Source organism: Cyrtonyx montezumae, unplaced genomic scaffold, assembly GCF_038088225.1.
Source record: "Cyrtonyx montezumae isolate F1298 unplaced genomic scaffold, pur_monq_1.0 scaffold_3, whole genome shotgun sequence".
Classification (NCBI taxonomy): Eukaryota; Metazoa; Chordata; class Aves; order Galliformes; family Odontophoridae; genus Cyrtonyx; species Cyrtonyx montezumae.
In genome coordinates this window covers 125,669,306-125,696,833 of record NW_027072034.1, presented here as the reverse complement: position 1 = coordinate 125,696,833, position 27,528 = coordinate 125,669,306, and the positions used below count along the sequence as shown (strand labels likewise).

Sequence of the window (27,528 nt, the reverse complement as noted above, 5' to 3'; positions counted from 1 at the left end):
CAATGCTATAGGCTTGGGGCAGAATGGCTTGAAGAATGTAAAGAGGAAAAGGACCTGGGGGTGTTGGTTGATGCTCGGCTCAACATGAGCCGGCAGTGTGCCCAGGTGGCTAAGAAGGCCAACAGCATCCTGGCCTGTATTAGAAATAGTGTAGCCAGCAGGAGCAGGGAGGTGATCATCCCCCTGTACTCAGCTCTGGTACGGCCGCACCTCGAGTACTGTGTTCAGTTTTGGGCCCCTCACTACAAGAAGGACATTGAGGCCCTGGAGCGTGTTCAGAGAAGGGCAACAAAACTGGTGAGGGGCCTGGAGCACAAGTCTTATGAGGAGCGGCTGAGGGAGCTGGGATTGTTCAGTCTGGAGAAGAGGAGGCTCAGAGGAGACCTTATTGCACTCTACCACTTCCTGAAGGGGGGTTGTGGTGAGGAGGGGGTAGGTCTCTTCTCCCTGATAAGTAATGACAGGACGAGAGGGAATGGCCACAAGTTGCGCCGGGGAAGATTTAGATTAGACCTGAGGAAGCATTTCTTTTCTGAAAGAGTGGTCAGGCACTGGAATGGCCTGCCTAGGGAGGTGGTTGAGGCACCATCCCTAGCGCTGTTCAAGAAGCGTTTAGATGAGGTGCTAAAGGACTTAATTTAGTAGTTGGGAGGATGGTTGGACTAGATGATCTTATAGGTCCTTTCCAACCTTATGAACTTATGAACTTATGAACTTATGAACTTATAATAGTTCAAGTCCAAGTACAGCATTTACTTCTGCAATAAATCAATAAAACAAAGGAGTAAAATCCAAGATGATCCACAGGGTTCTTTTTTCATTGTCATATTAGCTATAAGACAAACAGTACTTGTCTCCAAACATTTTAACAATGTTATTGTATAAAGTTTTAATAATGTTAGCTTTAAAAAAAACAGTGACCAGCTCCCTCTGTCATTAGTGTCTACTATAAACAATAATTCTTATCCTTTAAAAAAGACTACTGGGAGAGGTACAACCAATAATTCCACGGTCATATTAGCATTTTCATTTAAATTTATATCCCTAAGAAAAAAAGAATAGCATGATAAAAACAGAGGCCTCTCAATCAGAAATAATGTCTAAGCAGAAAAGAGAAATGAAGAGTACCATTGCAAAGAGAGAGAAAGAGGCAGAAAAGCAAAGCAGAGCATAAAGACTCTTTCATGAAACTTTGGAAATTTTATGCTACAGTACACCAAGTATACTGAATTCTAATAGATTCATAAGAACAAATGCAAAAGAGTTAATTTTAATTAGCATGTTATATACAGTAACATGTTATTATCTTCACTTTGTCGTCTAGCCTTAGCTCACCTCATATTCCTGTCTCCTATTAAATCATCACATTTATTTTTAATTCTAGACTCCATGCTGGTTGTATTATGTATCCAATCATTCTCTGTACAAATACTTAAGCTGCTTATAATGCCAGTATATTGCTTTTAGATTCAAAATTCTCAGATTTTTCTTATTTAAGTATGTATTTGTATATGAAAGTGTAGGGAGAAGCTTTCAAGCAATAGTTACTTGCCATTTTTAAATTAAGTAGCTTTTTAGCTACAAAAGCTCAAAGTGTGTATTTAAATGTAAGGAAAAATTGTTTGTGACATACATATTGCATGTATCACATATGCCTTGATACTGTTGGTATCATTTCAAGATGGCATTTTAAGTATGTAAATTCTATATCCACAATACTTTCAATAACTAGATGAACATGAAATAAAAATAAAAAATGCCTTAAAAATGTGATTTTTTTTTTATTTCAAGAGCTAGAAAAAACAAAGGGCAACATTTAGAAAGCAGGAGTTTAAACACAGTATTTGGTTGAAGAGCTGTAGATTCGTTGCTTTCAAAAACATGCCTACTCCCTTCAGTTCCCAAATATAGAATTACAAGTTTATTTCTTTTTTACTTTCCAATCTGTCTGTAAAATCTAGAGCTTATTAAGCAATTTCAGGAAGATGTGTTGGTTTCAAATAACAGGTAGCCACACATAACTGAAGTCTCTGAGCTGGAGTGGGAGTCAAAGTCAACATTATTCATACTACGGTTGCTACAGAATTCATAATTAGAGTCACTTCTCTCATGCCAGGCATTTAGAGCTGTTTTGCTTTTCTTCCTCTTGTGAACTCCAACAGCAGCAGTACCTGTGGCTTTAAGCCAAGATGAAAAGTCTGTGGATAAACAGGGACAACAGTCTGGCATGTATCTCTAAACTGGCTTCAGTGCTTCTTAACTCAGGTATGGCAGCAATGCAGGAAGCTGAAGGATGTTCTGCAAGCATGCCTCCTCTTTGCATTAGTTTGTGGGGTTGTGACTCATCATGGTCACATGGTTGTACAATCTCACCAATATTAGCCTGGGCTCTATGACTCCTGTAAGAGCTTCTGTTCCTCCACCAGACATTGCAGTCTATGTTACAAGCTAGAAAACAAAAATAAGCAATAATTAAACACAGCAATATTGCAGTTAGGGGCTATTTGAATGAACATGTAATTGGAGTTGATTACAGCTAAACAAGCAGGTACTCATTCAGCCACCAATCTGAGTTGGCCAAAAAATTCAGTTACTTAAATTATGGCAGGAGAATCTAACCAATGTTGTATCAGAGTTATCCTTCAAAAGGTGTCCTATTTTCACAAAGCATCCCACAACTACTCAGCCCAGGATTTCAGATACATTTCTCAAACAAGGGTTTAATGAAAGTTTTGGAGATAATCATAGAGTCACGGAATGGCTTAGGTTGGAAGGGAAATTAACAACCTCCAACCCTGCCACGAGCAGGGTTGTCACCCAACAGCTCAGGCTGCCCAGGCCCCTGACCAACCTGGCCTTGAACACCTCCAAGAACAGGGCATCCACAGCTTCTCTGGGCAACCTCCTCCAGTACCTTACTACTCTCCAAGAAAAGAATTTATTCCTAACATCTAACCTAAATCTCCCTTCTTTTAGTTTAAAGCCATTCCCTCTCATCCAGTCACTATCAGGCCATGTAAAAAGTTGGTCCCCTTTCTGCTTATAAACCCCCTTCAAGAACTAGAAAATATACCAAAATCAGTTCAGCTACATTAGTATTAATGTTTTCAGAATCTCTAACTCAGAGAAAATTTAGATGTTCCTAGTTGTTACTGTCAATAAATGCAGCAGAGAATAAGGCAAAGTCTAAGGTGTCCAATGCAGCAGGTCCAGGTTTTTGGTTCTAATTGTCTACAGACAATACACTGTCAATGCCCAAATGTTTAAAAATCTCTGGAACTGACCTACTACCTTCAGCTAAAGCCAACCATCTGTAGGTCTAGTATGGTCACTAGTTTAGACAACATCTGCAGAAGCCCTGTCTGATAACTGATTTTTTCATCCATAATAACACATAACTATGCTTCTGTTGCAAAAGACTCCATAAGCTGCGTGCTCATCCTGTTAAAAAACTTACTGCAGGTGCTGCATGAAAAGCAACAGTGCATGCCTTGAGATTAATCAGGTGCCAATGAGCCAGAAATATTCTTAAATCCAGTAGGGAAACTATCAACTCTTACCTGAAGATTATTCATTAGAATTTTTAATTCTGAAAACTTCTCCTGTTCTTCGGAGACTACCAGTGCTCATAACTTATCATGCAGTCTGTTCTGTGTAAAAGATCTTTTATTTTACTTTTTTCCAATTACTCAGCTTCTCACTGAATAATTACATATTTTACTATGCTGCTGTTATCAGTTCCTTGAAAACAAGGACCTGAGGTTACTGTATCAATGTTGATACGATGGCCCATCTGTAACACTGTAAAATTTAGGGTTTTTTTCATCTGTGTTCGGAACATTTATATTTACAGAACAAATGTTGAACGCGTTATCTCAAAAGTCTCTTCTGAAATGCCTTAAATCTTGTTTATTTCAAATAAATTTTATTTCTTGTTTATTTGCCTCATAGCAAAGTGGGGGGTGGAGTTGCTAAGTGGCGGAGCTTCCCGTCTTTCTGTGGCACGTCTTCAGTGTGCAAGGGAGATGTGGAGCTCTCTAATAACTCACGTTGGCTTTATTTACGGCCACGTGTTTTGCAGGTAGTTCTGGCATGCCCGCAGAAAAGCCACCAGGCAGGTTGGGCTTGTTTTCACCCCAAGATGGCTTTAGGAAACGCTTCAAGTCTGTACATTAATGAACTTCGCAATATTCCAAGTCTCAAACCTCATAAAACAAACAAACAAAAAATGAAATAAAATAAAGAAAAAGAAAAGAAGAAAACACTCATTCCTATCATTATCAACTGTCATTTTCCTGTCCTTTATTTCTCCAAAAGGCAAAATGTCCTTCTGCGTAACAAGCATTGCTTCCTTTGACATGTGTACACAGTTGCTGTATGCCGGCACAGAGAGCAGCTCAGGGTGAAGCACCGAACAGGCGCCGCTGCCTCCGGAGTGGAAGCGCTCGTGCCTTCATGAAGAGCTGGGAAGGAATACGGGAACCCCTCCACGCAGAGGGCCATCGGACCTGCCAGACCGGCAGCCCGGGCACGGCAGGGCAGGGCCGGGCGTGGAGCACCGCCTCGCCTTCCCTCACCGCAGGCCGAGGCGGGGGCGGGCGGCGCATGCGCGGTGCGGCGCGGGCGGCGGGGCGGGATGGTGGCGCCGCCGGCGGGCTCGAGCCGCAGGTCCGTGTCGGAGCCGGGCGGGGCGGGCGCTTCCCGACGCTTTTCTACTGCCCTCCCCGCCGGGGCTCCCGCCCCTGAGCTGCCGCTGTTCGGGGCTGTTTGTGCGCTGGCCGCGCGCGGGGTAGCGGGTGCGGGGCGGTCGCGGGCGGCTCGCCGGGCGTGCTCCGCGGAGCCCCCCGAGATGTCCGTAGGTGCCGGGCTAGCGGCGGGCGGGCAGGCGGGGCCGGCTGGACTCTGACGTGCCTTGTGCCTCCCCGCAGGCGGCCGCCCTCTGGCTCCCCATGACGAGCAACAGGGAGGATTTCTTCAGGGACTACCTCAAGATGTTGGCGAACATCGTCATCCTGAGCCTGCTCATCTCGATCTCTCTGGCGTTCTGGATCGTGTCCATGACTGCGAGCACGTACTATGGTGAGTCCAAAGGCCGCGGCCCGCAGCCAGCACCCGCCTCCGCCTCCTCGCTTTTCTAAATACCTTTAGAAGTGTGTTTAGAAAGGCCTTGAGTAAGGGCACGTGGGAGAGCCCTGGGGCAGCAAGGTGAGAAATGGGGATTTGCAGCAGAAGGATGTGTGAGGAGAGTTGCTGAGGTCACCTCTGTTCTGCTTAGGTGACCCAGATGGTTGTGCGTGGTTGCAGGGGCACAAGTGCTCTCTGTGGCCTGTCACTTTTGTTAAGACCATTTTTGTACAGCAGCATACAGATGCAGCAGTGCTGCCTACAGTATCTGTTCAAAGCTTGGAGAGCTGAACAGCTTTCCTGAGCAGGTGAAGAGCTGTCCTTAATGCATCAGCTAGCTTCTTTGCTGCAGGAGGAGCTCTGGTGTCACTGCAGTGTCACTCAGTGCCTAGGGATGTGGTAGGAAGCATGCCCAGGTGCCTGTTATCACCTGGATTCAAAGGGGATAAAATAAATACCACACCAGTGTCAACTGAATGTCTCAGTGTTTTCCAGTGCGTCAGGTTTTAGAATGGCAATACTCTCACACATATGGTCTGTTTTATTTTTTTTGTGTGGAGCCGGAATTTGGACATGATGATCCTTACGAGTCCCTTCCATCTCAGGGTGTTCTGTGATCCTAATTGAACAGAGTAAAGGGACACTTGTGGTTCCATACTGGATTCTATTCCCTATCAGGGTGACACAAAATGAGGTGTCAGATGAACGCAAGTTGTGTCTGTGGCACAGCATGGAGCTCTGTATCAGGGAGGGTCAGGTGGTGGTTAAGGAAAGGCTCTGCACCAGAAGGTGGTGGGCATGGGACAGGCTGCCAGGGCAGAAGGTTCGGCCCTGAGCTGTTGGATCTCAAGGAGCATTGGCCCTCAGATGTAGAGTTTTGATTTGGGTGGTTTTGTGCACATGCAGGAGTTGGACTCAGTGATCCCTGTGGGTTCCCTTCCAACTCGGGATGTTGTGTGACACCTCCACTTCAGCTTGCAGAGAGATACTTGACATGGGGCAGGTGTACAGAAACAGACTTGACAAGCAGGTTCTGTTAATTATTTTAGAACTAGCAGAGTTGGTGTTGTAGTTTCAGCTGGGGTTTGATTGTTTTCTTCAGGGTGTCTGGCCCAAAGTGCTGGGAGGGAGCAGAATTAGGACAGCTAATTTAAACTGGCCGAAGGGTTATTCTGTAACACATGCATCAAGCAGAAGGATTTTTAAATGGATGGGAGTTCATCTTCCACTGCACAGAGGGTTAGCTGGGCATTGGTCAGTGGTTAGTGAGCTGGTTGTGCAATTCTTGTTATGTACGTTCATATACATATATATATATATATATAGTCATAACAATTATTTTCTTCCTTTTCTCTATCTTAGTAAATAGTTTTATCTCAACCCACAAGTTCTTTTTTTTTTTCCCGATTCTCTCCTCCATCCCACTGGGAAGGAGAGGGGTGGGCAAACAGCCGTGGTTCTTAACCAACTGCCAGATTAAGCCACAACAGTCAAATTTAAGCAGACTCATAACAGTGTCATTTATGCATGCCTGCTCAATAGCTCTCTCAGTTTTTCCTGTAATTAAGGTATTCTTCTTCTTGCTACATAACAGGATGGTGTAGGGTGGAGAATGCTGATATCACATGAATCAGGAACTATTAGAAATGAGGAGGCAAATCCTCCTTTTTGAGGAGGATTAAGGAACAGGTACATAGGATGTGTTTTCAATTTGTCCGAAACTCTGGAAAGACCTTGGTTTGTGAAAGGGGATTAAGCATGTAGTAGGAGTGGGCTTAATCAAATAGGAGAGAGATTTGTGATGTGCTTTTCTTTGACTTTTTGAGCCAGCTGGTAGCTACAGGGTTCTCCTCCGCACCATAAATGGCACTGAGGTTTTTTAGTGCACAAAAAGGAGGCTGTTTTCTCGTGACAACCATTGTGCTGCAATGACAGGTATTTCACTGCAAAATGTGTTTGCCCTGCTTTCCTCCAAAGAGCCAGGATAGCTGCAGAGTTGTAGGTACTGTTGATGCAAGTGCTCATATTACAAACCATCATGTTCTGCTTTCCAGTGTGGCAAGCAGCTGTGCCTGTGTGAAGTTTCAATTCTACTGGATTGGTCAGATCTAATAGTGGTGTCATATATTTGTATAGCAGACGTAATAAATAGTTGCTCACGTTTTGGTATTGTTTTAGCTCAAAAGCCACTATAACAATTAGCTGTACTGTTTTTAGTGGTCTTTTTTAAACAAAACTATCAAGGTAATCATACATATTTTTGTTAGTCTTACTTCAAGTTCAGAAGAATTCAGAGGTGATGTTCTTGACAGCAGTTGTACCACTTTCACCTACTGGGCTTTCTTGTCATTTTTTCTGGAAATGAAATTCTTTCAGAGTAAATTGTTTAGTTCATGTAATCAGTAGCCTTCTTATCTCTGGGTGCAAAAATGGAAGACTTTTTAACAGTCATAGCAACCATTTCTTCTTGTACTTTTGAGTTTTTATATTCTAAAATACGGACTTGAAACTTCTTTTGCAATTAAATGTATGTTGTCTAATTTAAAGTAAAAATGAGGTGATTGAATATATAGGTACATATATTAATTACTGCAAAGGTAGTAGAAACATTGACTCAGTTGTATGATTAAAATAATAAACCCTCGAACTGGACAGTAATAACTCCTTTATTAACTTATTAATTTGGAATTTGAGAAGGGATTAAATATGTTTAGGACACAGAAGATAAATCTTCTACTTAAAGTTGCTTTATTTTCTGTGTAACAAAGATAACAAGTGAGCCATTATTGCACAGATATTAGTGCTGGGCCTGAACTATATATTTTCTTTTAGTTCCAGTATTCTTTTCAAATATAGAACCCGTGGTCACACTGAATTGTTTACATATGACAGTAGGGAATCAATAGGTATTAGCAGTGCAATGTATTGCAGTTGTTTTGTGAGGAAAAACGATAAGCTGCATTTGTATATTTGAATAGCCAAAGCACAGGAAGCTCATTTTTGTTACATTATGTTGACTAGTAAATAGAGTCATTAGGAAGCTCTGCTGTCACTTTTGTCACCCCTAAGCTCTTGCATATTGATCAGTGAGCAACACACGTTAACCTAAAACCCAGGAAAACTCAAGACTTGCCTTAATGTGGCAAAAAAAAAAAAAAAAAAAAGAGCTAATGACAGTGAATATCTATGACAAGACACAAAACTGTTGGATTGAGCTTGTTTTTCAACACTTGTCTGCAGGGCTACAGACCAAGGTGCACTGTCAGTTTTTGTACTGCTGCCAGGTGGGGAGGAGGCTGTGTGTGCATGCAGGGGCAGTAAAGAGGGACTCCTCCAAGTGAGGAAGTCCAAATCACCTGCAATTCTCAGCTGAGCCAGGTTTTCTGTAGATTAGAGGAACAGAGAGAGAGCATCATAGCAGTCTGTAATTGATGTATTGCATGACTGAAGTGGTCAGTACCCTGGTTCAGTACAAGCTGCTAATGCAGGAGAGGAAAATTGCATTGTCCAGGTCACCTAATACACCCCCATCTGTTGTTTTATTGTTTTGTTGGGTTTTTTTTAATTAAACACATTGTTACAAAAAGTCAATAATTTGCTAGAAAGAAAGAAAATCTCAGCATTTTATAATTGTAAATTCATGGTGTCTCCCCACTGTAATTGCTGCATATGCTTGCATTCATCCCATCTCACAATGTCTGTAGCAGAACAGAAAGGAATGAGTATGAGCAGCACAGCTAGTAGCATCCATTTAAGAAGACTTAACAGATAAAGATGTTCCAGCATAGAAATGGGACATCTATACAGGTCATGAATGGCAAGAAGAATGTGAATATGCAGTCGTGAAATCACAGAATGTTTTTGCAATCAGTAGGTCAAAAAGTGTAACAGGTGTTTGATGAAACTTGAAGCAGCAGTATCTGTGTAGTTGGGATTTTTGAAAGGCTTTTTTTGTTGCATCTGTAGCTAGAACTCAGTTCTGCATGTGGCTGTGGAGCTGAAAATGGCAAATTACTTAAAAAAGGGATTAGGCAAATATGTAGGGGTTATTTTAGAAATTATAAGATGAAAGTTCCAATAAAAAGGGGAATATAAGTCTATGTAATCTTTCTTTCACTCTTCCATTGAGCATGTGTAGCTGGCTGCTGCTGGATGGGGTTCTGACTTAGATGATTTTTGGCTTCATCTGGTGTGCTGGTTGGTATGTTTTCAATTAGGTTTAGTGTAGAAACAGTGAAAATCATTAGGGTACCAACAAGAAGAATTTTCTCATTTTTACTACTGCAAAAGAAGGCCAAACCTCCTTTGTCAGTGCACATTATCAGTGGTGCTGTGGTGAACACATGGTTTGCCCATACACCAGTAGGACAGAATTGGTAGATAGAGGAACCATATACGTGAACTGCAGGACTTCCAGGTGTTTTTATTAGAAAGTATAAAGCATCACTGCAGCTTGACTAAGCACTCTGTTTACATAGTGTAAAATTCCAATTGAGGACGTGGGTTACGAAGTGACAGCGTTAGATAAATTCTAGGGAAACTTCAAAATACACAATCTAAAAAGTGGTGTGAAAGAACAGCTAAGCTACAGTTCTGTTAAGCAGCAATGACTTGTCCTAAAATCCCTACTGTTGGAGTTTGCTTGAAAGACAAAGGTAGAGTTTCCAGTGTGTTGTTCTGATTTTCCTTCCATAACAGAGAAGTGCTAAAAATTTTTAGTGACCACAGATAGTGCTGCTCATTCCCTATGTTGCTTTCGTATATTCTGAACCTTGATCAAAAAAACACCATCATCATCGCGAGCAATTCAGATTTATTCATCAGGTTCTGAGCGAATCAGTCATCACATGATATGAGAGAAGCTCTTGCCCTAATTTGTTTATTTGAAGTTTCTTTGTAGTGTCTTTACATGAAAGGAATGGTAATGCTTTATTAGCTGTTATCTTACTTTGTGTTCTATTTGTATTTGAAACTTAGTTCTATGTATCTTATTATGGGTGTGTACTTTGTCTAAAATCTGAACATACCTGTTTTATTCAGTTAGGTATCAGCTGTTCTTATAAATCTTTATAAATCCTTTTCAGAATGAAAAATCTCATTGTGTTTATTTCTAACAAATTTGCCAGTTCTTAATTGTTAACTTTAGTTAACTTAATGTTTTTTCTGTTTTCTGTGGGAGCTGAATAAAAAAGAAGAGTAGATAATTACAGGTATTCACTTTCATAAAAATACTTTGTTGTGAATGTTAAGGAGGTTTCTTGGAGAGAAATAGATAGAAATAGTCAGATCAGATATAAAGGCACTGAAGAAGTGCACTGAGGATGATATGTAACCATTTATTTTATTTACCAGGTAATATCCGACCAATTTCTCCATGGCGTTGGCTTTTTTCAGTCATAGTTCCAGTAGTGATTGCTACACAGGGTTTTAAGAAGAGGAGTCTTGATCACAGTGGTGCATTGGCAGGTGGGTCTCTTCTGAGATTGTTAAGGTAAACATTCAATAAACTGAATTAAGGTCCCTTTTACTGTATGTTCTACCTGGTTCAATATAAATGTAAGTATACATACCTTGCATTCATACTGATTTTTATAATGCTTCAGTCAAGTTAATTTTTGCAGCTGTTTGCAGTTCATTCCATTAATACTGTCATTAGAGTCATATAATTTTACAAGATTATTTTGAACTTACATACAATTAGCAGTTGCATCTGCTTGGTGTTCTTTGTTTCATGTGTCTGAAGATAATGAAGTTAAAGAGGTGGAGACAAGGAAAAGCCGTGCCAGCAGTCTGCCTACCTAGTAGGAAGCCAGTAAAGATAATATGGTTCTCTTTTCTTCGATGTGAACATTTTTGCCTCCCACAAATAAGGAAAAAAAAATTAAATCTGTTCTTTGCTTCAAGCCAATGACTGTTTCAACAATGTTTTTCTGACCATGAGGAAAAAAGATGCTCTGTGTTCATTGAAATCTGGTATAAGACCTCTGGTTGAGGTGGCTGGCCCTTCCTTGTCTTGTGGCATTGTCTGAGCTGATGGTCAGTGGACCATCTCCAGCCTACAATCTATTCCTCCTGTGTTCCCCATCTGCAAATGCTGTTCTGTCTGAGTTCAGAAGGAGCGTTTCCTAGGTTTAAAGTCGCGTTTTCTTTCAGCTGTGAGGAGTTGTGGGCGCTGAGAAGTAGGCCTCCTCTGTGGAGGAGGAGGTTTAAGAAAAAAAAAAAGCACATCCAGCAGCTTAAATACTAAAGAAAACCATAGGAAGAAGATCAAACAATTCAGAAACAAAAGAAAATGAATGGCAGGGGGTGGCCTCGTGTGGGGTAGGGGTTTGATCCTTAAACTGAAGATAAAATTCCAGATAGAGAGGTAGTCACAGCTGTCTGTATACTTCTCAGATGAAAAATCAAGTTCTTCAGGCAGGTGACACAGAATCACAGAATTGTAGGGGTTGGAAGGGACCTCTAGAAATCATCTTAACTAACCCCCTGCCAAAGCAGGCTCCGTAGACATCCTCTATCTTTTCTTTATTGCTGTGTCTTTTGCACTGCTTTACTGATTTGTGTCAAGAGAAGATCATATGCTGTGGCAGTAGCAATAAAATCAGCAATTTTAGCAGTGAAATTTATGAGAAAATAATAAGGGTAACTGATATTTTTTTCAGTCAATATCTCTGGAGTTCTCATTATGGATGTTAGATGCTTCATTAATTTCCTTATTGCATGTTTATCTTAGGTTTATCATGATGTTCATTTATCACGAAGATTGTATTCAAGATACTATAAGTACTTAATTGCTTTGCAGTTAAGTTGTTACATGAAGGAATTTTACATACTTTTTTTCTTTGTAGGATTGGTGGTTGGATTTATCCTAACAGTTGCAAATTACAGTTTCTTCACTTCCTTACTTGTATTTTTTGTTACTTCTTCAAAACTTACTAAATGGAAAAAAGATATAAAGAAACGTATAGATTCAGAGTACAAAGAAGGTAAGCCCTAACACTTTGGTTTCTTCAGATTCCTTGTGAAGAGTAAATACTGTGTATTCCCCTTTCTTGCAAAGCATCAAATGAGATGTAACACCCAGAATAGGGAACACTTGCCATTTCCATCCCCTTACCCCTATGAATGCAAGCAACTTACCTTCTGAGAATGTGCAATTTTTGTGTTTAATTTTATATGTGTATGTTTTACTTTTGTCTCCAGGTGTTGTATTTTGAGGTGTTCTGTCTGAAAATACTAAAATTTCATTCTGTCACTTTAGGTGGACAGAGGAATTGGTTGCAAGTATTCTGTAATGGTGGTATTCCTACTGAGCTGGCTATCTTGTATATGATAGAAAGTGGACCTGGTGAAATTCCAATAGACTTTTCAAAGTATTACACAGCGTCGTGGATGTGCTTATCCCTTTTGGGAGCTTTGGCATGCTCTGCTGGCGATACGTGGGCATCGGAGATCGGTAGTGTTATGAGTAGAAGCAAGCCAAGGTTGATAACAACCTGGAAACAAGTTCCAGTAGGTGAGATGTTAATTGTTCTATATTAACATTTTACTGATTTGTTTTTGAATTACGCGTCCAACTTGAAAAGTTCCAAAAAAAGCCTAAAAATACCAAACATTGGAAACAGATTTGAAAATCCTCGTGGGAGTGCATTCTCTGAAACATAATTTACTCAGTTGTGTTTCTACTGTATGCCGTCTGTGAGATGCATCGACAGAATCTGGTGAGCTCACATCATTCTTAGTCAATGTTGTCACTTCTTGACTTGGGTACTTGACTTTTAGAAGTGTTTATACTGACAATAGCACTGAGACAACAAATTACTATCTGTACTTTTCAGTCATTAAAATTTTAATCAATAGAAGAAGTGCTTTCAGTACAGATGCTGCAGAGAATTCACTTCTTAATCAAATTGCTCATTACCTTTAATGCCATACAAAACGTGTGCAGAATGAGCCTTCTGTCTGAAACTGTTTTTACACAGTGGATGACACTGCTGCCTTAAATCACTGTTTTCTAAGTCTTGCAGGGACTTAGGATACATGTTTCATATGTTGTGTGGGCTTTTTTTCCTCATCATAAGTGTTCTTCAGGTTGGTTTTTTTCAGTAAGCTATCAGTTGTCTTTTCTCTGGATTTTGCTCTTACTTTAAAGCATATTGGTAAAGTATGTCTTCATATACTTCTGGAAGAGGTATTGTTTTAATAGCTTGCATAACTCAAGCTCAGGATTTGAGCAATTTTTTTTCCCCCCAAGTTTCCAGCAGTCATATACCAGGTTACACTGAGAAGTTTGCTATCTGGTTTTGCTTCATTTATTGCTAGGAAATATTTCTAGATAAGAAGCCTTAGAGACAGGGAAAGTAATGTTAATACATAGGATGTAGTTATGTACCAGTTAAGCATCTGAGCAGCATCATGGGAATTATAAGTAAAAGCTGTGATGGCCAAGTCCTCCTGATAGATATTGCTATGAGCACAGTAAATTTAAGTCTGCAAGAAAAAAAAATTGTAAATCAACTTGGTTTTCTTTGATTTAGGTACTAATGGAGGAGTTACATTGGTGGGCCTGCTCTCTAGTTTTCTTGGTGGCATGGCAGTAGGTATAGCCTACTACATAACACAACTTGTTTTCGTGAGTGATCTGGATATGTCTGCTCCACAGTGGCCAATTATTGTGTTTGGAGCAGCTGCTGGCTTACTGGGATCAATTCTTGATTCATATTTGGGTGCTACGATGCAATACAGTGGTAAGAATCATCTTTTTTCTTCTTGGGTTTTTTTTTTCCTTGTATGAGCTGAAAATGGACTTTGTATCAGGAAGGGCTGAAGGTGTACAGAGGCATACAGAGTACACAACACAAAGAACAAAGAGTGATGGGCATCGTAATGCCAACAAGAGCAATGGCAATCGGCCTTCACTTGTGTCTTTCATCCTCTTCCTTTTGCACATTTTGGTTTATCTTACATTATCGTCTTGTTGATGACTGAAAGAAACCAGAGGTTTCCAACGTGCTTCCTTGTCAAAGACAGTTCCTGCCTCCTCCTTTTTTTTGTTCTGTATCTAATTATGGTAACCTTTTAGAAGAGAAAATGTCACCTTAATTTTGTCCATCCACTCAGACTAATTGGTAACTGCAGTCTCCATTTATTACTCTGGAGGCCTAGTGATAGTCTCAGCTTTAAGAACTAAATAAGAAGAGCTCTGAGATGTGCCCATTATTTTATATTCTGCTTTTTGACTGCTTAGTAGAGTACTGTTTCCTGGAAGTTAAGTGTTTCACAAGTTAGCTGTGGTTTTATTTAAAACAAACAAATTGGTGTCCATTGAAAAACGTTGTCAGCTGACTGATCCTAAATTATTCCACTATCTACTTACTCACTGCTCCTTAGGATCAGGCAACCTCCAGACTAAGCCTTGTATTTAAAATCCATATCTAATGCTATTCTGTTCAAAAGCTGATTTACAAAAAGAATTTAAGTTTTCTGATTTTCTTATCAGTACCCTTATTTCTTAGAAGTCAGAGTCTGAATTTGCAGATGAGCTGTGTGAGAGATAAAAGCCCATTGAAGCTACCATCACAGTGAGCACTGCAAACTGTTGTTAATGCTTTGGATTTAGCTTTCCAGCAATTTGTGTGCTCTGTTCTTTGTAGATCCAGGAAAGTCCAAACCAAAATGGAGTGTTTAACCATTTGAGGAATTCTTAAATATAATTACTAAACATGATGCACTTAAAGGCTTCGACAATGTTTCATTCTTCTAGTGGGGCAGATGCGTTAAGAGAATGTGGGAAACATAGCTAATGCATATCTGCATTTATCACCTTTTTCTTACTCGCTTCAGATATTTTTCCATGCTCAGCAACTTATTTAGTGAGCTACAGAAGGGACAGTGTGCAAGTTCCAGATTTATTCCAAACCCATAAGCACTTCTGGACTGTGTGTGCTCTATAGACGTGTGTATGGTATGGTGTACGTGCTGTGACAGAGGAGTAAGCATTACTCATGGTGTGCTCACCATTAGCTTATGTCTCCCTCTTTACTTAACCCTCCCATCACACCAATCCCAAACCCTCCTAGCACACCAATCTCTCTTCAGCATCTTGAAAAAATGAATTCAGCAGTCATAACAGCTGTGATACTGTGGGTTTTTATGGAAAACGTGATGCCAGTGCCTCCTATCTCTTCTCTTGATCTTTTTTCCTACTGGTAATTTCAGTTCATGTAGTAGTCAGTTTTAAAGAGGAAGTCCTTTCCTACCACACACATCAAGACTTGCTGAAGGAACATGTTTATGCTTGTGCATTTGTGGTATATGTTTATTAAAGACACGCCCAGTTTTTTGTGTCAAGGAGACTTAAGACCTTGCCCTAGAGTGGCTCTCCCATTAGCTTCTTCCTCTTCTGGTTTAGATGGTGTTTCCTTCCATTCTTCGAATCTGCTGGATGTAGCTAACTTTACTGTGTAGTCTCACAGGGTCTGTACAGTAATGGTGAAGGGAATGCAGGAAGTTGCATGCATTTGGTTACTGTCTTTTGATAAGTCTTTATCTCTTCCCAGGTTTTGACAAGAATATCAGCATGGTTGTCAGCTACCAAACAAGAGACTGCCAGCACATATCTGGAAAACCTATATTAGACAACAATACAGTAAATCTGTTTTCGTCTCTGCTCGTCGCTGTGGTATTTCCAGCTGTGGCATTGTGTTTCTGGCCACGAGGTTGAAATGCATAAAGGCTTTTGGCATGTAATTCAGCTATATTCAGTCTTAAAGACTAAGAGTTCTCCATGAGGAGAGGGATCTGAACATTTGAGAGAGCCAAAGGATTTCCATCTCAATTCACAAAAGCTTTGTATGGCAGTAGCCATCTATCAGGGCAGGAAGCTTTGTCTTTTCGCTCCTGCTGTTCTTTGAGTGGGTGCAGGTCATTGCCAAGTGTGGTAAAGCACTTTGTCCTCCTGGAACCTAAGTGTTGGCCTCAGTGGAGCAGCAAGAAGCTGGAAATGGAAATGTGATCTACACTCACCCACGTGATGGAGCACTGAAGCTATTGTCCAAGCCAGGCACAAATAACTTTGTGTAGGCAGCAGTAACGCAGGTGGAAAAGATGAATTCTGCTTTAGTATTTCCTATAATCTAAAGTATGTAAAGTTTTGTGGAAATATTTTGGGGAGGAAAAAAAAGTAAGCCTTGTTGCCTATTCTGTAACCTGATGAGACTTCCCTGAAAATACAGTTGGTAAAAATAATGCTATCACATAATGTTTGGAGCAAAGGACTGTTTAGAATTAAGAAAAAAAAAAAAGCTGTTTCCAATAAGAAGAATAAATTTGCCCTTGTTTATTTGGAATTGTTATTTCCTAACTAATTATATATATGAAGATTGTTAATGCTATTGTCATGCAATAGTTATTAAATTATCTAGGATTAAATACCAAAATTTTTAATTCACATTGATTGTTTTATAAATATGCAGATTGTCTCTGTGTGCATATAATTACTTCATAATATTTAGCATTCTGAGCAAACTATATTCTTTGGTTCTTACACAGCAGTGTAAGTTTTTCTTACTTTTCTTTGAGGTTGCCATTCAGAGCTGAGAGTCCCAACCAAAGAAGCTACGGAGGTTATCCTCAAAGTGAATAGAGAGAAGCAGGAACTTAATTTTTAGAGCTGTGTCTGCTATCTTAGATGGTTCTGACTTCCATCATTAATTATAAGAGATGTGGAAGTTGCTGAGCCAGCACAGGTTATAGCTAGAGATGTTCAGAAGGTGGAGCCTTTTCTGTTAACTGGAAGGTAGGTGAATATTCGTATTAAATAGCTGATTTTTAGGGTTTTTTTTTGTTTGGTTGGTTTTGTGGGTTTTTTTTTTGCAAGCATGTTGTATGTGTCACCTGTCCAAATTCACGTGGATCACTTTCTCTGTTGCATTTTTGAGAATATTTGAAAATTTTAACTCCTTTCACGTTGGATTTATTAACTTGGAATCTACTCTGTAAGTCTGGAATTCAGCACTGGAACTAGTTAACTGTATTACCAGTGATATAGATGAGATTGTAAGAGTATGGAAGCTTTCTGAAAAGAGCAAGTTGTGTGGTTGCTGTACGTCAGCCTTTCTGTGGAAAGGCACACAACTGTAAAAGGAATCTATGCACTTAATCTATAGCGATGGATACACGAGATTTTTATAGGTTGAGGGGATTTATGCTGCTTCCACATAAAGGCTGTGTTAGTTGGCTTTTAGGATTTTAGTAGTACTTCTGTAATTTCTAGAGTGAAGAAATGCACATTTTTGTAAGATAATTTTTCTTTCAATTAAATGCATTTTTTTTTAAGTTATTTTGATTCCTGCAACAAAGTCTGCTTTCAAACATGGAAGCAGACTTAGCCTGCTTGTGTGTTCACATGCCTCTCATTTTAAAAGTAGCGTGTCACAGTGAGAAGACATCTGTACCTTTAAGTCCATAGCAGCATGAAATGCTTTGATCTGTTATCGTATGAATTAACGCAATCCCATTGGAGTCCTTCAGGAAGGACCTTCAGAGGCCACTATTCAGAATTATGCATTTGTCTTATCTTTGTGGTGGTGACACTGACTTGTTCATGGAATTCCCACTCGTAAATCTTCAATATTTAGAAAGATCTGAGAACTCTGAAAAGGACAATGTGAACTCTAGGTATCGACTGAGGTACAGCTTATGCTGATTTAGTTAATTAATTAAAAGGAGCAGAGGGGAATACTGCCTGCCCATGTGATGCTTGGGGAGAAAGAAAGTGTAGAAGTAAAGGGGAAAATGAGGAGAGGAGCTACGATGAAAACAGATTAAAAGTACCTGAATATGTTTTACTTCAGAACTGTTGGTACCTTTAGAGTATGAGATCACCCTGTCACTGAGTGCTGAAGTGACATGACACTAAGGTTTTCCACAGCACCAAGAGGATACACTGGATTATTTTTTTTTTAACTCAAGTTTCAATTGTAAAACACGTTCCTCATTTTTTGGCTTGATTTTCAGATGTGTTAGAAGTTCAAGTGAAAGTATGATTATGGCATAAATTATTTTTAATAAATAACATACTGCAATCACTCTGTGTATGAGAAGTCTTTAGCCAGGTCTTGCTTAGGCTTGGTGTCCTGATCCTGAGCGTTGAAGGTACCAGTATCAGAGTGATCAATATTCAGAGTTATTTTTTGTGTTTGTTTTGCTCCCTGTACGTTGTCTTGGGTCTGTCCGTGTTGCTGTTGACAGGTCCATCATTACAGCTGAAAAGTGCAGTTTGCTGGGACTATGAAATGAAGAGAGATAAGAAATGAAGGGGTTGTTTCACCTCTCTTGAGCTTTAGACTAGCTAGCATTCAGATAACTCACTTTTATGTCAACAGGGGGCTGAAAAATCTTGAAAGACTGCTGACATTTTACGGAACCTGGTTTGAGAACTGGTAAATGCAGCAATAGATTGATATTCACATTTAAACCTGCTAGGATTTTGTTGTTCACATTTGTAAGTGGGATTTGATCTCCTGTGTTTTCCCCCAACATTACTCCAGTCCTTTCTCTGCTCTTGCTGCTGTGTTTTTTTTTTAATCATCCAGTTCCTGAAATTGCACTAGGTGATTATTTTTCAAGCAGTAGTTAACCTAATTTACAGGAAGTTAGAGCTTTGACTTAGAGCTTTGTGGATGTATTGCAATCTCTGCTTCTGGCAGCCTTTCCAGTGCTGCCAGGTATTCTATTGCTTCACACCAGGACCAACTGTCTGAGTGTCTGCATCTTCCAACATTACTGTAGCTGGATAATCTCTTTCAATTTAAATACTTGCTTTGTTTTTGGGAGATGTGGGATGTGTGGCTCTCAGAATTAAGGGCCTGTCGCGGTGTGTGAATGAAAGCAGGGATGCAAGTTCATTCAGACTGTGGAGCACTACAACACGCCTGAGCCTGGAGCTGCCAGTAAGTGTTGCACGTACCAAAGATGAAATATGGGAATGTGGAAATAAAGCTGGTAGGCAAATGATGTCTTGTACTTAGGTATGCTCTGGTCTATCAAACTCTGAGCCAAAATGGAGCAGATTCCAACAGGACAGAATTAAAGGCATCTGCAGACACTTCTTGTTACAGAGGCTGAGCTCTGCAGCCTCAGCCTTGCTCTGCGAACTGGGGAACACGTTATTCATAATTCTCTGTCTCAATTAACCCAATTACAGGCTTTATACAAGCCCTTGGGTTCCCTGTGTGTTTATCTGGCTAAATACACCAATCAACTTCTACCCCCACAGCCTAGCACAGCTATGCATTTATAAAAGCATTCCAATTCCCATGTAACAGTGTTCGCTGAAGAGAAGTGATGATTCTGGCTTCCTGGTTTCCTGCTACTTCCAGTGCAAAACAAATATGCATCATCTTGCTGCATTACATGTCTCCTCCTAATGTTATTTAAAATGGGAAAGTGAAAGCAGGCAGTCCACAGCGCGCTGGGATAAGAAGCATGGGTGTAATTCACTATCACAATTCTAGAAGTCTCGTCCTTTCGATGGTGCAATCAGAAAAAGGAAATGGAGTGTCAACATGGAGCGTTGCATTCATAGTGTCTGTAACTCTGAGCTAAGTTAGCTGTGCCAGAAAACAAAAAGTACTCTAAAAATGACCAAATCCATTAGCACGTGACCATGTGGAAGCATGTTTTAATATACCATCCTTTACAGTTTGAACTAACAAATATTCTCACACTGGCTTGCCTATAGATGGGTGAGTAATATGCCACAGATATTCAGTTGCTTTGATTTGGAGTGGACTAGCGTTATTTCATTCGGTTCAGAACAAAGCTGAAATAAGAACGTAACGTGGACTTGGAACTGAGATGCATTTTCTTTTTCACTCCAGTGAACCCAGTCTCTTACTGCATATCTTGATTCTTTTCCACAAGGGAGAGCTGCTGCTCATCTTCACTTGCTGCTCTATGCGAGGAGATATCTTCAGATGGAACAAAGCCAGGAGGAGAGAGGCAAGGATAAACCCATATGCGTTTTCAAAAATGCAGGCTGACTTGCTTTGCCCAGTTCTTCCTTGCAGATGTTGTTGCATTAGGCTGCAAGCTCTGTCTTGATTACAGTGAGCTCCAGTTCGTCGACTGCGCCTTTTGATCATCCTTAGGCAGGATGCTGGTGTGCCTGCAGCCCTAAGTGCAATCTCAGGAGCTCAGACTTGTGCAGCACGAGGCTTGGCTGAGCCTGCAATAGCATTTTAGAATGAGAATGAAAATACACTGGTGCTACCAAACCAGCATCTTAGAAAAGTGAATTTATTAGGAGCATTTAGAGGCCAAACTGAAAGGACAGCTTAATGCAGTGGTGTATGTCGTGTTAGGGAACACAAATGTCTCATTGGAAGGCAGTGTGAATGCCAGGAGGCACTCATTACCGTCTAGCAGTGCCCTGTAGGGTGGAGGTGTTGACTGTCATTCATCCATAACCTCTAATTTTCAAAAATTAAAACTGGTGAGAGCCGCTTGTTGAAGCTGGAATCCCACTGCTTTAAAAGTTCAGTTCTAATTTGTTTATAGGAAAGAGGTACAACACCATAGGTGTACATTTTTCTTCACACCATTGCGGGGATAACGTTTTGTTTGAAGGCTACTCATATTTTTGACTGAGGAGGAAACACTGGAACTGTGTGCTGAAAAGCGTAGGGAGTAAATGGCTTTGGTTATTGAAAGTTGCCATTAAATCTGTGGTAGCACTTACATTCACTCAAACAATGGCTCTACGTAGCAGCAGCACTTCAGTATTTAAGGAAGGTGTGAGAAAAATGACCGTGAATGCCTTTGAGCCTGTGCCCGTGTCTTCTCGGGATGCACGAGTCCCCCAACAACACCTGTGTGCATATTTTGAGGCTGTTATCATTGCAGTATTTTTTAAACTGATGCCTGCAACGTGAGAAACATATCATTTCCTGTTTATTTTCTGCTGTTATCTGAAGAATTCCGTTTCCTTCGTTCCTGTCCCCTTTATCTCGTTCTGTTTTCAGCTTTAGCTCCTGCAGTCTGCAGCTGCTCTTCAGTCCTCGTGAATGTGGCTTAGAGGAACCACAGAACAGTGATTCTCTTCATAGCAGCAGATGCTGAGTTGGTGTTTGTTTTGTGCCGTTCTCTTCTCCTTTGTGGTGCAAATAGAGGTATAAAAGCACAGCCTGATGTCCCTTGGGGCTCTTGAGGACTCCTTTTGCATCCAGGTCCTGAGCCCATACCAAGGTGCAGCAGAAAACCTTCCGCACCAGAATTGTGTAGCTTTTCTATCCAAGAGCACCTAGATAGAAAGGTTGTCTACCATTTTTTTTTGTCTTAATAGGGAGGCTGAAAGGGAGAATAGCTTTGTATCTGTGTTAGCCCTACTGAAGGGCTAGCAATCAGAGGGTGATTGTGTTGTTTGAAGAGCCTTGGTAAACCTGCCCTCAGCAGGAGACCCTGCACCTCCGCTGCTGGAGGTGTGCCCTGCTCCTGTGGTCAGGTCCATAAAGTGCACATGCAGCTGCAGGGCTGAGTTAATCAGTTCTAACTTTGCTGAATTGTGCTTAGCTCTCAAACGTAAATAATTCAAAATGATTGCCTTGTTACTGCCATCGCTTCAGATCCTCCCTGTGCTGGAACTTATTGTCCAAGTCAGAAAAAGCACTTTGGTTTAAGGAAGTGAATGTGGATAGGCTATTTGAAACTGCTGCACCCAGAAATTGGGTGTAGTAAAATGCCTTTAAATTACATAGTACTAAAGTGATCCGTGTTGAAAACAACTGAAGATCCTCCAGGTAAAATGAGCTGTCAGAGAGTGACTGTAATTACACAGGTGGAAGACTGAAGCCATGACAGCGCTCATCTAAAAGATAAGCTCTGTAACTATGTAAGAATCAGTCAGAGGGGATGCCACGATTAGATTTAGACAGGAGGTCAGGGTACTTCATGGCAACAGGAGCTTGCTGGTCTGTGAATTTTGTGTATTGATCACTTCCGTGGGACCAGAAATGTATCTGAACAGTGACTCAAAATAGAGGGCCTTGTTTGTGGGAGATGTGAGCTCTGGTGTGTAAGCATAACTGCTAAACCAGGCAGAGATCGTGTGGCAGACAGTGGTCAGGCATAAGCATTTATGCAGCTGTATAAAGCAATTCATCAACCAATTAACAATGAAGATAGCCAGAATTCTTGCTTTACATCTCAGTGAGACACTGGAAAGTGTCTGTCGTGCTTCGCTGCTTCAATGCAACATCTGCTACCTCTGCAGTGTCACCTCCTGAAGCGTCTCAGTTTACCTGGAGGTGAGGAGCTCAGTGGGGTTGGCTGGCTGAGCTCCACCACTTCCCCTTAATCCTTGTGGGATCCCAGCACCAGGCTGCAGCTATGCAAATGTAACCTCACCCTGCCATGTTATCTCATCATCCTGTCCTCCATTTTGCATGAAAAAAAGAGAATGGAAAAAGAGGGAGAATAGTTAAAAGAAGGTGGGTTTAGATTAGATGTTAGAAGGAAATTGTCAGGGGGTGGCACAGGCTGCCCAGAGGAGCTGTGGGTGCCCCACTCCTCGTGCTCGAGGCCAGGTTGGATGTGGCCAACAAAGGGAGATAACAAAACAGAGGCTGAGGCTGCCAGGCACCAGCTTGTTTCCAGAGATTCCCATGACTCAGCCATGTGAAAGTACTGCATTTCTGGATCTTGTATTGTTCCTTTGTCTAATGCATGTAGAGACGTGACATTTCCTAGGAGCATAATGTACCCTCAAATTGGAGCAGAAGCCTCAGGATCCCTCCTGGAAACTGGCCAGTGCTGGATGCTTAAAAGGAAGAATCAAAGTAAGAGAGCTGGCCTGGGCAATTAGGATCTGACCTGCATGTGGTGGTGGTTTCTTTACTCACATTAGTTAAGAGACTGAATTTTCTGAAACATCAGAGTTCTTGTCTTTACTTTAATCACTGATGAGGGGTCCAGGAGCTCGCAGCACTGGCAGCTCTGCTGTGTAGCAAAATTCCTGCAATGCTTTCACCACAAGTAAGGCAGAGATGACTGAACCTAGAGGTATGCCCATCTCCTGTGGAGACTTACAACAGTCCCCTTGCAGTTGTCCTCATGTGGTAAAGACAACGGTTTGCACAAATAAGTCGTGGATGCCCCATCCCTGGTGGCATTCAGGGCCAGGTTGGATGGGGCCCTGGGCAGCCTGAGCTGGTGGGGGCAGCCCTGTCCACAGCAGGAGTTGGAACTGAGTGGGCTTTGAGGTCCCTTCCAACTCAAACCATTCTATGATTCTATAGTAAACTAGACAAGAAAGTCTGACTATTTGAAGTCTCCAGACACAGTATGAGACAAGAAGGCACACGGCAGGTGATGCAAGGCCAAGCTGCGCTGCACTGTGTGCACTCGAGAGCTGAAAGTGAGCACTGTGATCTGTCAGCTTGTCCCTCGCCTGGGGAATTCACCTTGGGCGGCTGTACAAGACATATCGGGATCAGATGGGTCAAAGCCCTACCAGAAAATAATACTCTGGACTTCTCTGTGCTATGGTCATCCAAAAAAAGAAAGCAAAAGTGGTGGGAGCAGAATTATTGCTCCAGATGATTTGTTTAAGCCTGTAGAGGTGAGGAGATTATCCATCATTAAAGAGCAGTCGGGCACAGATTAAAGGAAAGGACAACTGTCAGTGTGGAAGATAGCCATTTCTGTTCAGTCTGAGCAATGCAGCAGAGATGCTAGAAAACATGAAACATGGGGCTAGGTGTAATGACCTAAAGGTAGTTAGAAATCTATACTTAAAATAACATTCCCAGTTTGAGGGTACAGAGCCTTTTTTTTTTTTTTTCCAATTCAGTCATCACCTTTTGACATATCTACATCAGGAAATGTCTCTTAATCAAGTTACACTATCCCTATGGCAGTTACACTGTAGAGCTAAGTAGTGTAATAGTATTGGCACAATTATGCTGTTGTATTTCCAGCATAAAAGCTGGCATAGAAACAGATACAGAGATGCCAAGTAGGGGCAGCACAGGGATCTTCTGGGTGAATTTAGTGAATAAAACAGAGTGAAATTCTTCCTGGGGCAATCTCAGCAATTTTCAGTCTTCCTGCAAGTCTAATCTGGTGGCAATTACATACCAAACATCACCCATAAATATACATACGGTGTAGCTCTTTTCTCGAGGTACTCATTGATAAAGACAAAAACAAAAGTCCCAAATGTTTGGCTCTAGTGTTCCGGATCATTGCTGCCTATAGAATGAGCAAATAGAGCTCACTGTATGTGAGAATTGGAATTTATCAGAAAATGCTTTCAGCTTTTGACTCCATGGGGTAAATATATTCAACAAGAGGAAGAAACTTTTTTTTTTTCACACAAAAGGTTTATGACATTTTTCAACGAGCTCAATCAGAAAATAAAGGCTTCAGTGAAAAAGTGTTATGTGGTATCTCGTGGAGAAAAGGCTGAGCTGTGTTTTTTTTGTTGCTTTGGTGGTTTTGTTTTTTGTTGGATCTTGGCCGTTCTAGTTGGCAAATGCTTTTGTTTGGTAAAAATCCGTTAATACATCTGCTGGTTTTGTTTGCTTCTTCTTTTTTTTTTTTTTTTAATTGAGTGCAACAATATGTCTTGTAGCCATCTATGTCTCCACAAGAGGAGAAAAAGCCCACAAAACCCGTGGATTCACTCATTAAAAAATGCAGTTCACAGGAGAGCTGCTGTTTACCGTCCTACGGGTAGCTTTTTCTGAAGTACCTACAGCTAATATCTTACATTAACTACTTCGCACCTCCATACACATTCAGATGGGGCTTCAGAGTATGGAAATCATAGAATTGTGAATAAAAAGCAAGTTCCTTGCTTGTCATCATTTCCTGGGAAAGTAGTGAAATCTATATGGCCTAGCAAGCTTTGAGAATATTACCAGGGCTTGTCAAGTTTTGAGGAAACGTGATTGTTCCCTCAGAAGTTACTCCAAGTGATCTCTAACGTGTACTGAACGGTGAAAGAGCTTAGGAGTAGAGTCCACTCAGGCGTGGTGCTGGTTGCACCTCCACTGCCTCTTTTGCCCCTTCTGTCCATGGCCCTAAGGCAATCTTAGCACCTTAGTGGTCATCAGGTCACATCAAATTAAGGCAGTGTCTCCCACTTACCCCAGATCTATAGTGTCACAGCTCTCCAGGGGATTTTTGGTTCACTGAACCTGGCAAACCTTGTCTTTTGTCTGTCTTGTTAAGCTCGTGTCCGTTACATACCTAAAGAGTTATGTTTGCACAGAAGTGTGAGGTTCAAGAAGGAAAGAATTTATATGGGAAAAGAAAAGATTAAACAGTACAAGGAGTAATCTTTCCACAATGACTACTTACAGCTTGATGACTGTAAGAATAATACATATGTTTATTTTAATGTTTTTGTGGACATCTCCTTCCTTCTGTGGCAGGACTGGAGTAGGATGCAGTACCATACTTGGGTAAGAGTTGTGCAAATTGGGACAATTAGGGCACGACTGAGTGCAGATGACTGGATCTTCCATATGTACTCTAAATCAGAAGAAGTGAGCAGCTGGGCCTGGCAGCCCTGTAATACAGATACAACTTCCAACAAAACTACAGTCTGCAAGGGAGTCTTGCTGACAAAATATAAAGTTTATTGCTTACAAAAATGTCTCACTTTCTTATCTGCTTCTTCTGTAGTATTTACTGTGATTCAGAGAGCTGCTATTTTAAGGGAACAGTGAATACCGTGTGATAAAAACTTTTCTTTTGCATGTGTCCTCAGAAGCAACTGCCACCTCAAACGTGTATAAATTCACCTGCAAACTACATGTCCTAATAGTAAATGCCATCAGCACTATCTGATCAGCATTATCCTCAGGCTGAGGAGGAGAAGTCTTCCATGTGTGATTATTCCATGAGAAATAGGAGGCCTGTTGGAGATCTGTCATCTCAGACCCTTCCTATGAAATGCCCAAGAGCATACAAAGTCTTGAAGTCTTACTCCAAAGTCTTACTCCAAAGTCACCAGATGAGCAGCTGTCCAGAAATGGGAACACGGAAGATTTGCATCGTATGTCCTTGGAAAGCTGTATGGGACCAACTGGCTTGAGGCCCAAGACCTCAACTTAGCTTGCAAATTGTTTTGTAGTAGTGATATAAGGGGCTATTACTATAGGGATAAGAATAAATATAAAACTCAAACCACGACAGAGAAAATTGGTACTGGAATTCCTGACAGACTTCTGTCTTTGGCTGCATCTGCACTGCGAGTGGTGATATCTCCAGCACTAAGAACTGCTGTCTGTGGCTCCGGAGCTGTTCTCTGTGGTTATAGTTCAGGCCTGAGCAGACTGTGAAATCTCTCTCCACTGGGGATGCCATCCCAGGATACAACATCAAATTACATATCCACGCACCCGTATCTGCACTCCACGTGCATACATGGCTGTGCTTGCTCTGCAGGGCTGTTTAACCCAGCCGACAGGCTTGCACTGTGTTTTTGCTCGTGGACAGGAGGAGGATCTGTGCCAGAAATGCAGTGCTGCTGCTCGCTCTGAGCAGCGCTTGGTACAACACAGGCATCAGAATCATGTCATCCTGGCTTCTGCTTTCCCACAGAACTGAGGCAACACAAACCCTCTTATGGGTAGAGGAGCCAGAACTGGACATGTTTCTGGGTAGAAATTGAGAACCATCATTTCTGTCACTACAGCTCTCCATTTTTAGCCATGAGAGGATTGAATTTTAAAAGAGAATACTGAATCAGTCAAAGCAGAAAGATGTGTGGGGTTTTTTTTATGGTTTTTTTTTTTTTTTTCATGGGATGTGTTCTTCTGACAGTACTATGTAATTGCCCTTTATGAACTACGCTCTTTTCTTCCTGCCATGCCCAGGTGACTTTCTCCAAACGGGGTAGGGAGTGTAATTGAAACATGAAAAGCTGGCTTTAAAATGGAAATTTCTAAGGAAATAAATAATGAGGGGAAGAAAAAGGCCGACTGATTCGGCTTTATTTGATCAGTTGGTAGTAATGAAAGTTTATGTGACAGTAATCCCAATGCCCAGTCACTTGCCTCTTACATAATATTTGAAATTGCAGGCCCAAACAGGAGTGATAGCTGAGTAACAACAGGTAGGACCTGTTCACTTTCTCATTACCAATATCCGTACTGAAAAGCATTTTAAGGACCGCTCTGCAAAGGAAAGGATACATGAAATCAAATGTATTTCAGAGTACAGCAATAATTTTTGTATCAGTGGTAGTGACTGAAGGACGTTATTAAAATGGTTTATCTTTTTTTTTTCTTCTTCTTTTGAAGTCCACTTTAAGATAAACTGCTTCAGTTTAAATCATATAACGTAGTCCTGGGATTTCCTCAATTATTCACATAAAGAATATGTTTAGAAAGC

At 41.1% G+C, this 27,528-nt stretch overlaps 1 protein-coding gene across 1 annotated transcript; it reads left to right on the top strand.

The window, feature by feature from the left end:
• Nucleotides 1-4,605: 4,605 nt before the first annotated feature.
• TMEM19 (transmembrane protein 19) lies at nucleotides 4,606-16,039 on the top strand. Its single transcript, XM_065743332.1, has 7 exons — nucleotides 4,606-4,668; nucleotides 4,929-5,079; nucleotides 10,477-10,590; nucleotides 11,973-12,110; nucleotides 12,386-12,640; nucleotides 13,662-13,871; nucleotides 15,684-16,039. Exons 1-7 carry the CDS (start codon nucleotides 4,606-4,608, stop codon nucleotides 15,845-15,847), a joined length of 1,095 nt encoding a protein of 364 aa, XP_065599404.1. The 3' UTR covers nucleotides 15,848-16,039.
• The last annotated feature ends 11,489 nt before the right edge of the window (nucleotides 16,040-27,528 follow it).

What these genes read in the sequence shown, in the direction of transcription:
- TMEM19 (XM_065743332.1), top strand. Translation starts at nt 4,606, where the DNA reads ATGCGCGGTGCGGCGCGGGCGGCGGGGCGGGATGGTGGCGCCGCCGGC. An exon ending in TCACAGTGGTGCATTGGCAG is followed by an intron (nt 10,591 to 11,972) that starts GTGGGTCTCTTC and finishes TTTTCTTTGTAG; the next exon opens with GATTGGTGGTTGGATTTATC. An exon ending in CTGGAAACAAGTTCCAGTAG is followed by an intron (nt 12,641 to 13,661) that starts GTGAGATGTTAA and finishes TCTTTGATTTAG; the next exon opens with GTACTAATGGAGGAGTTACA.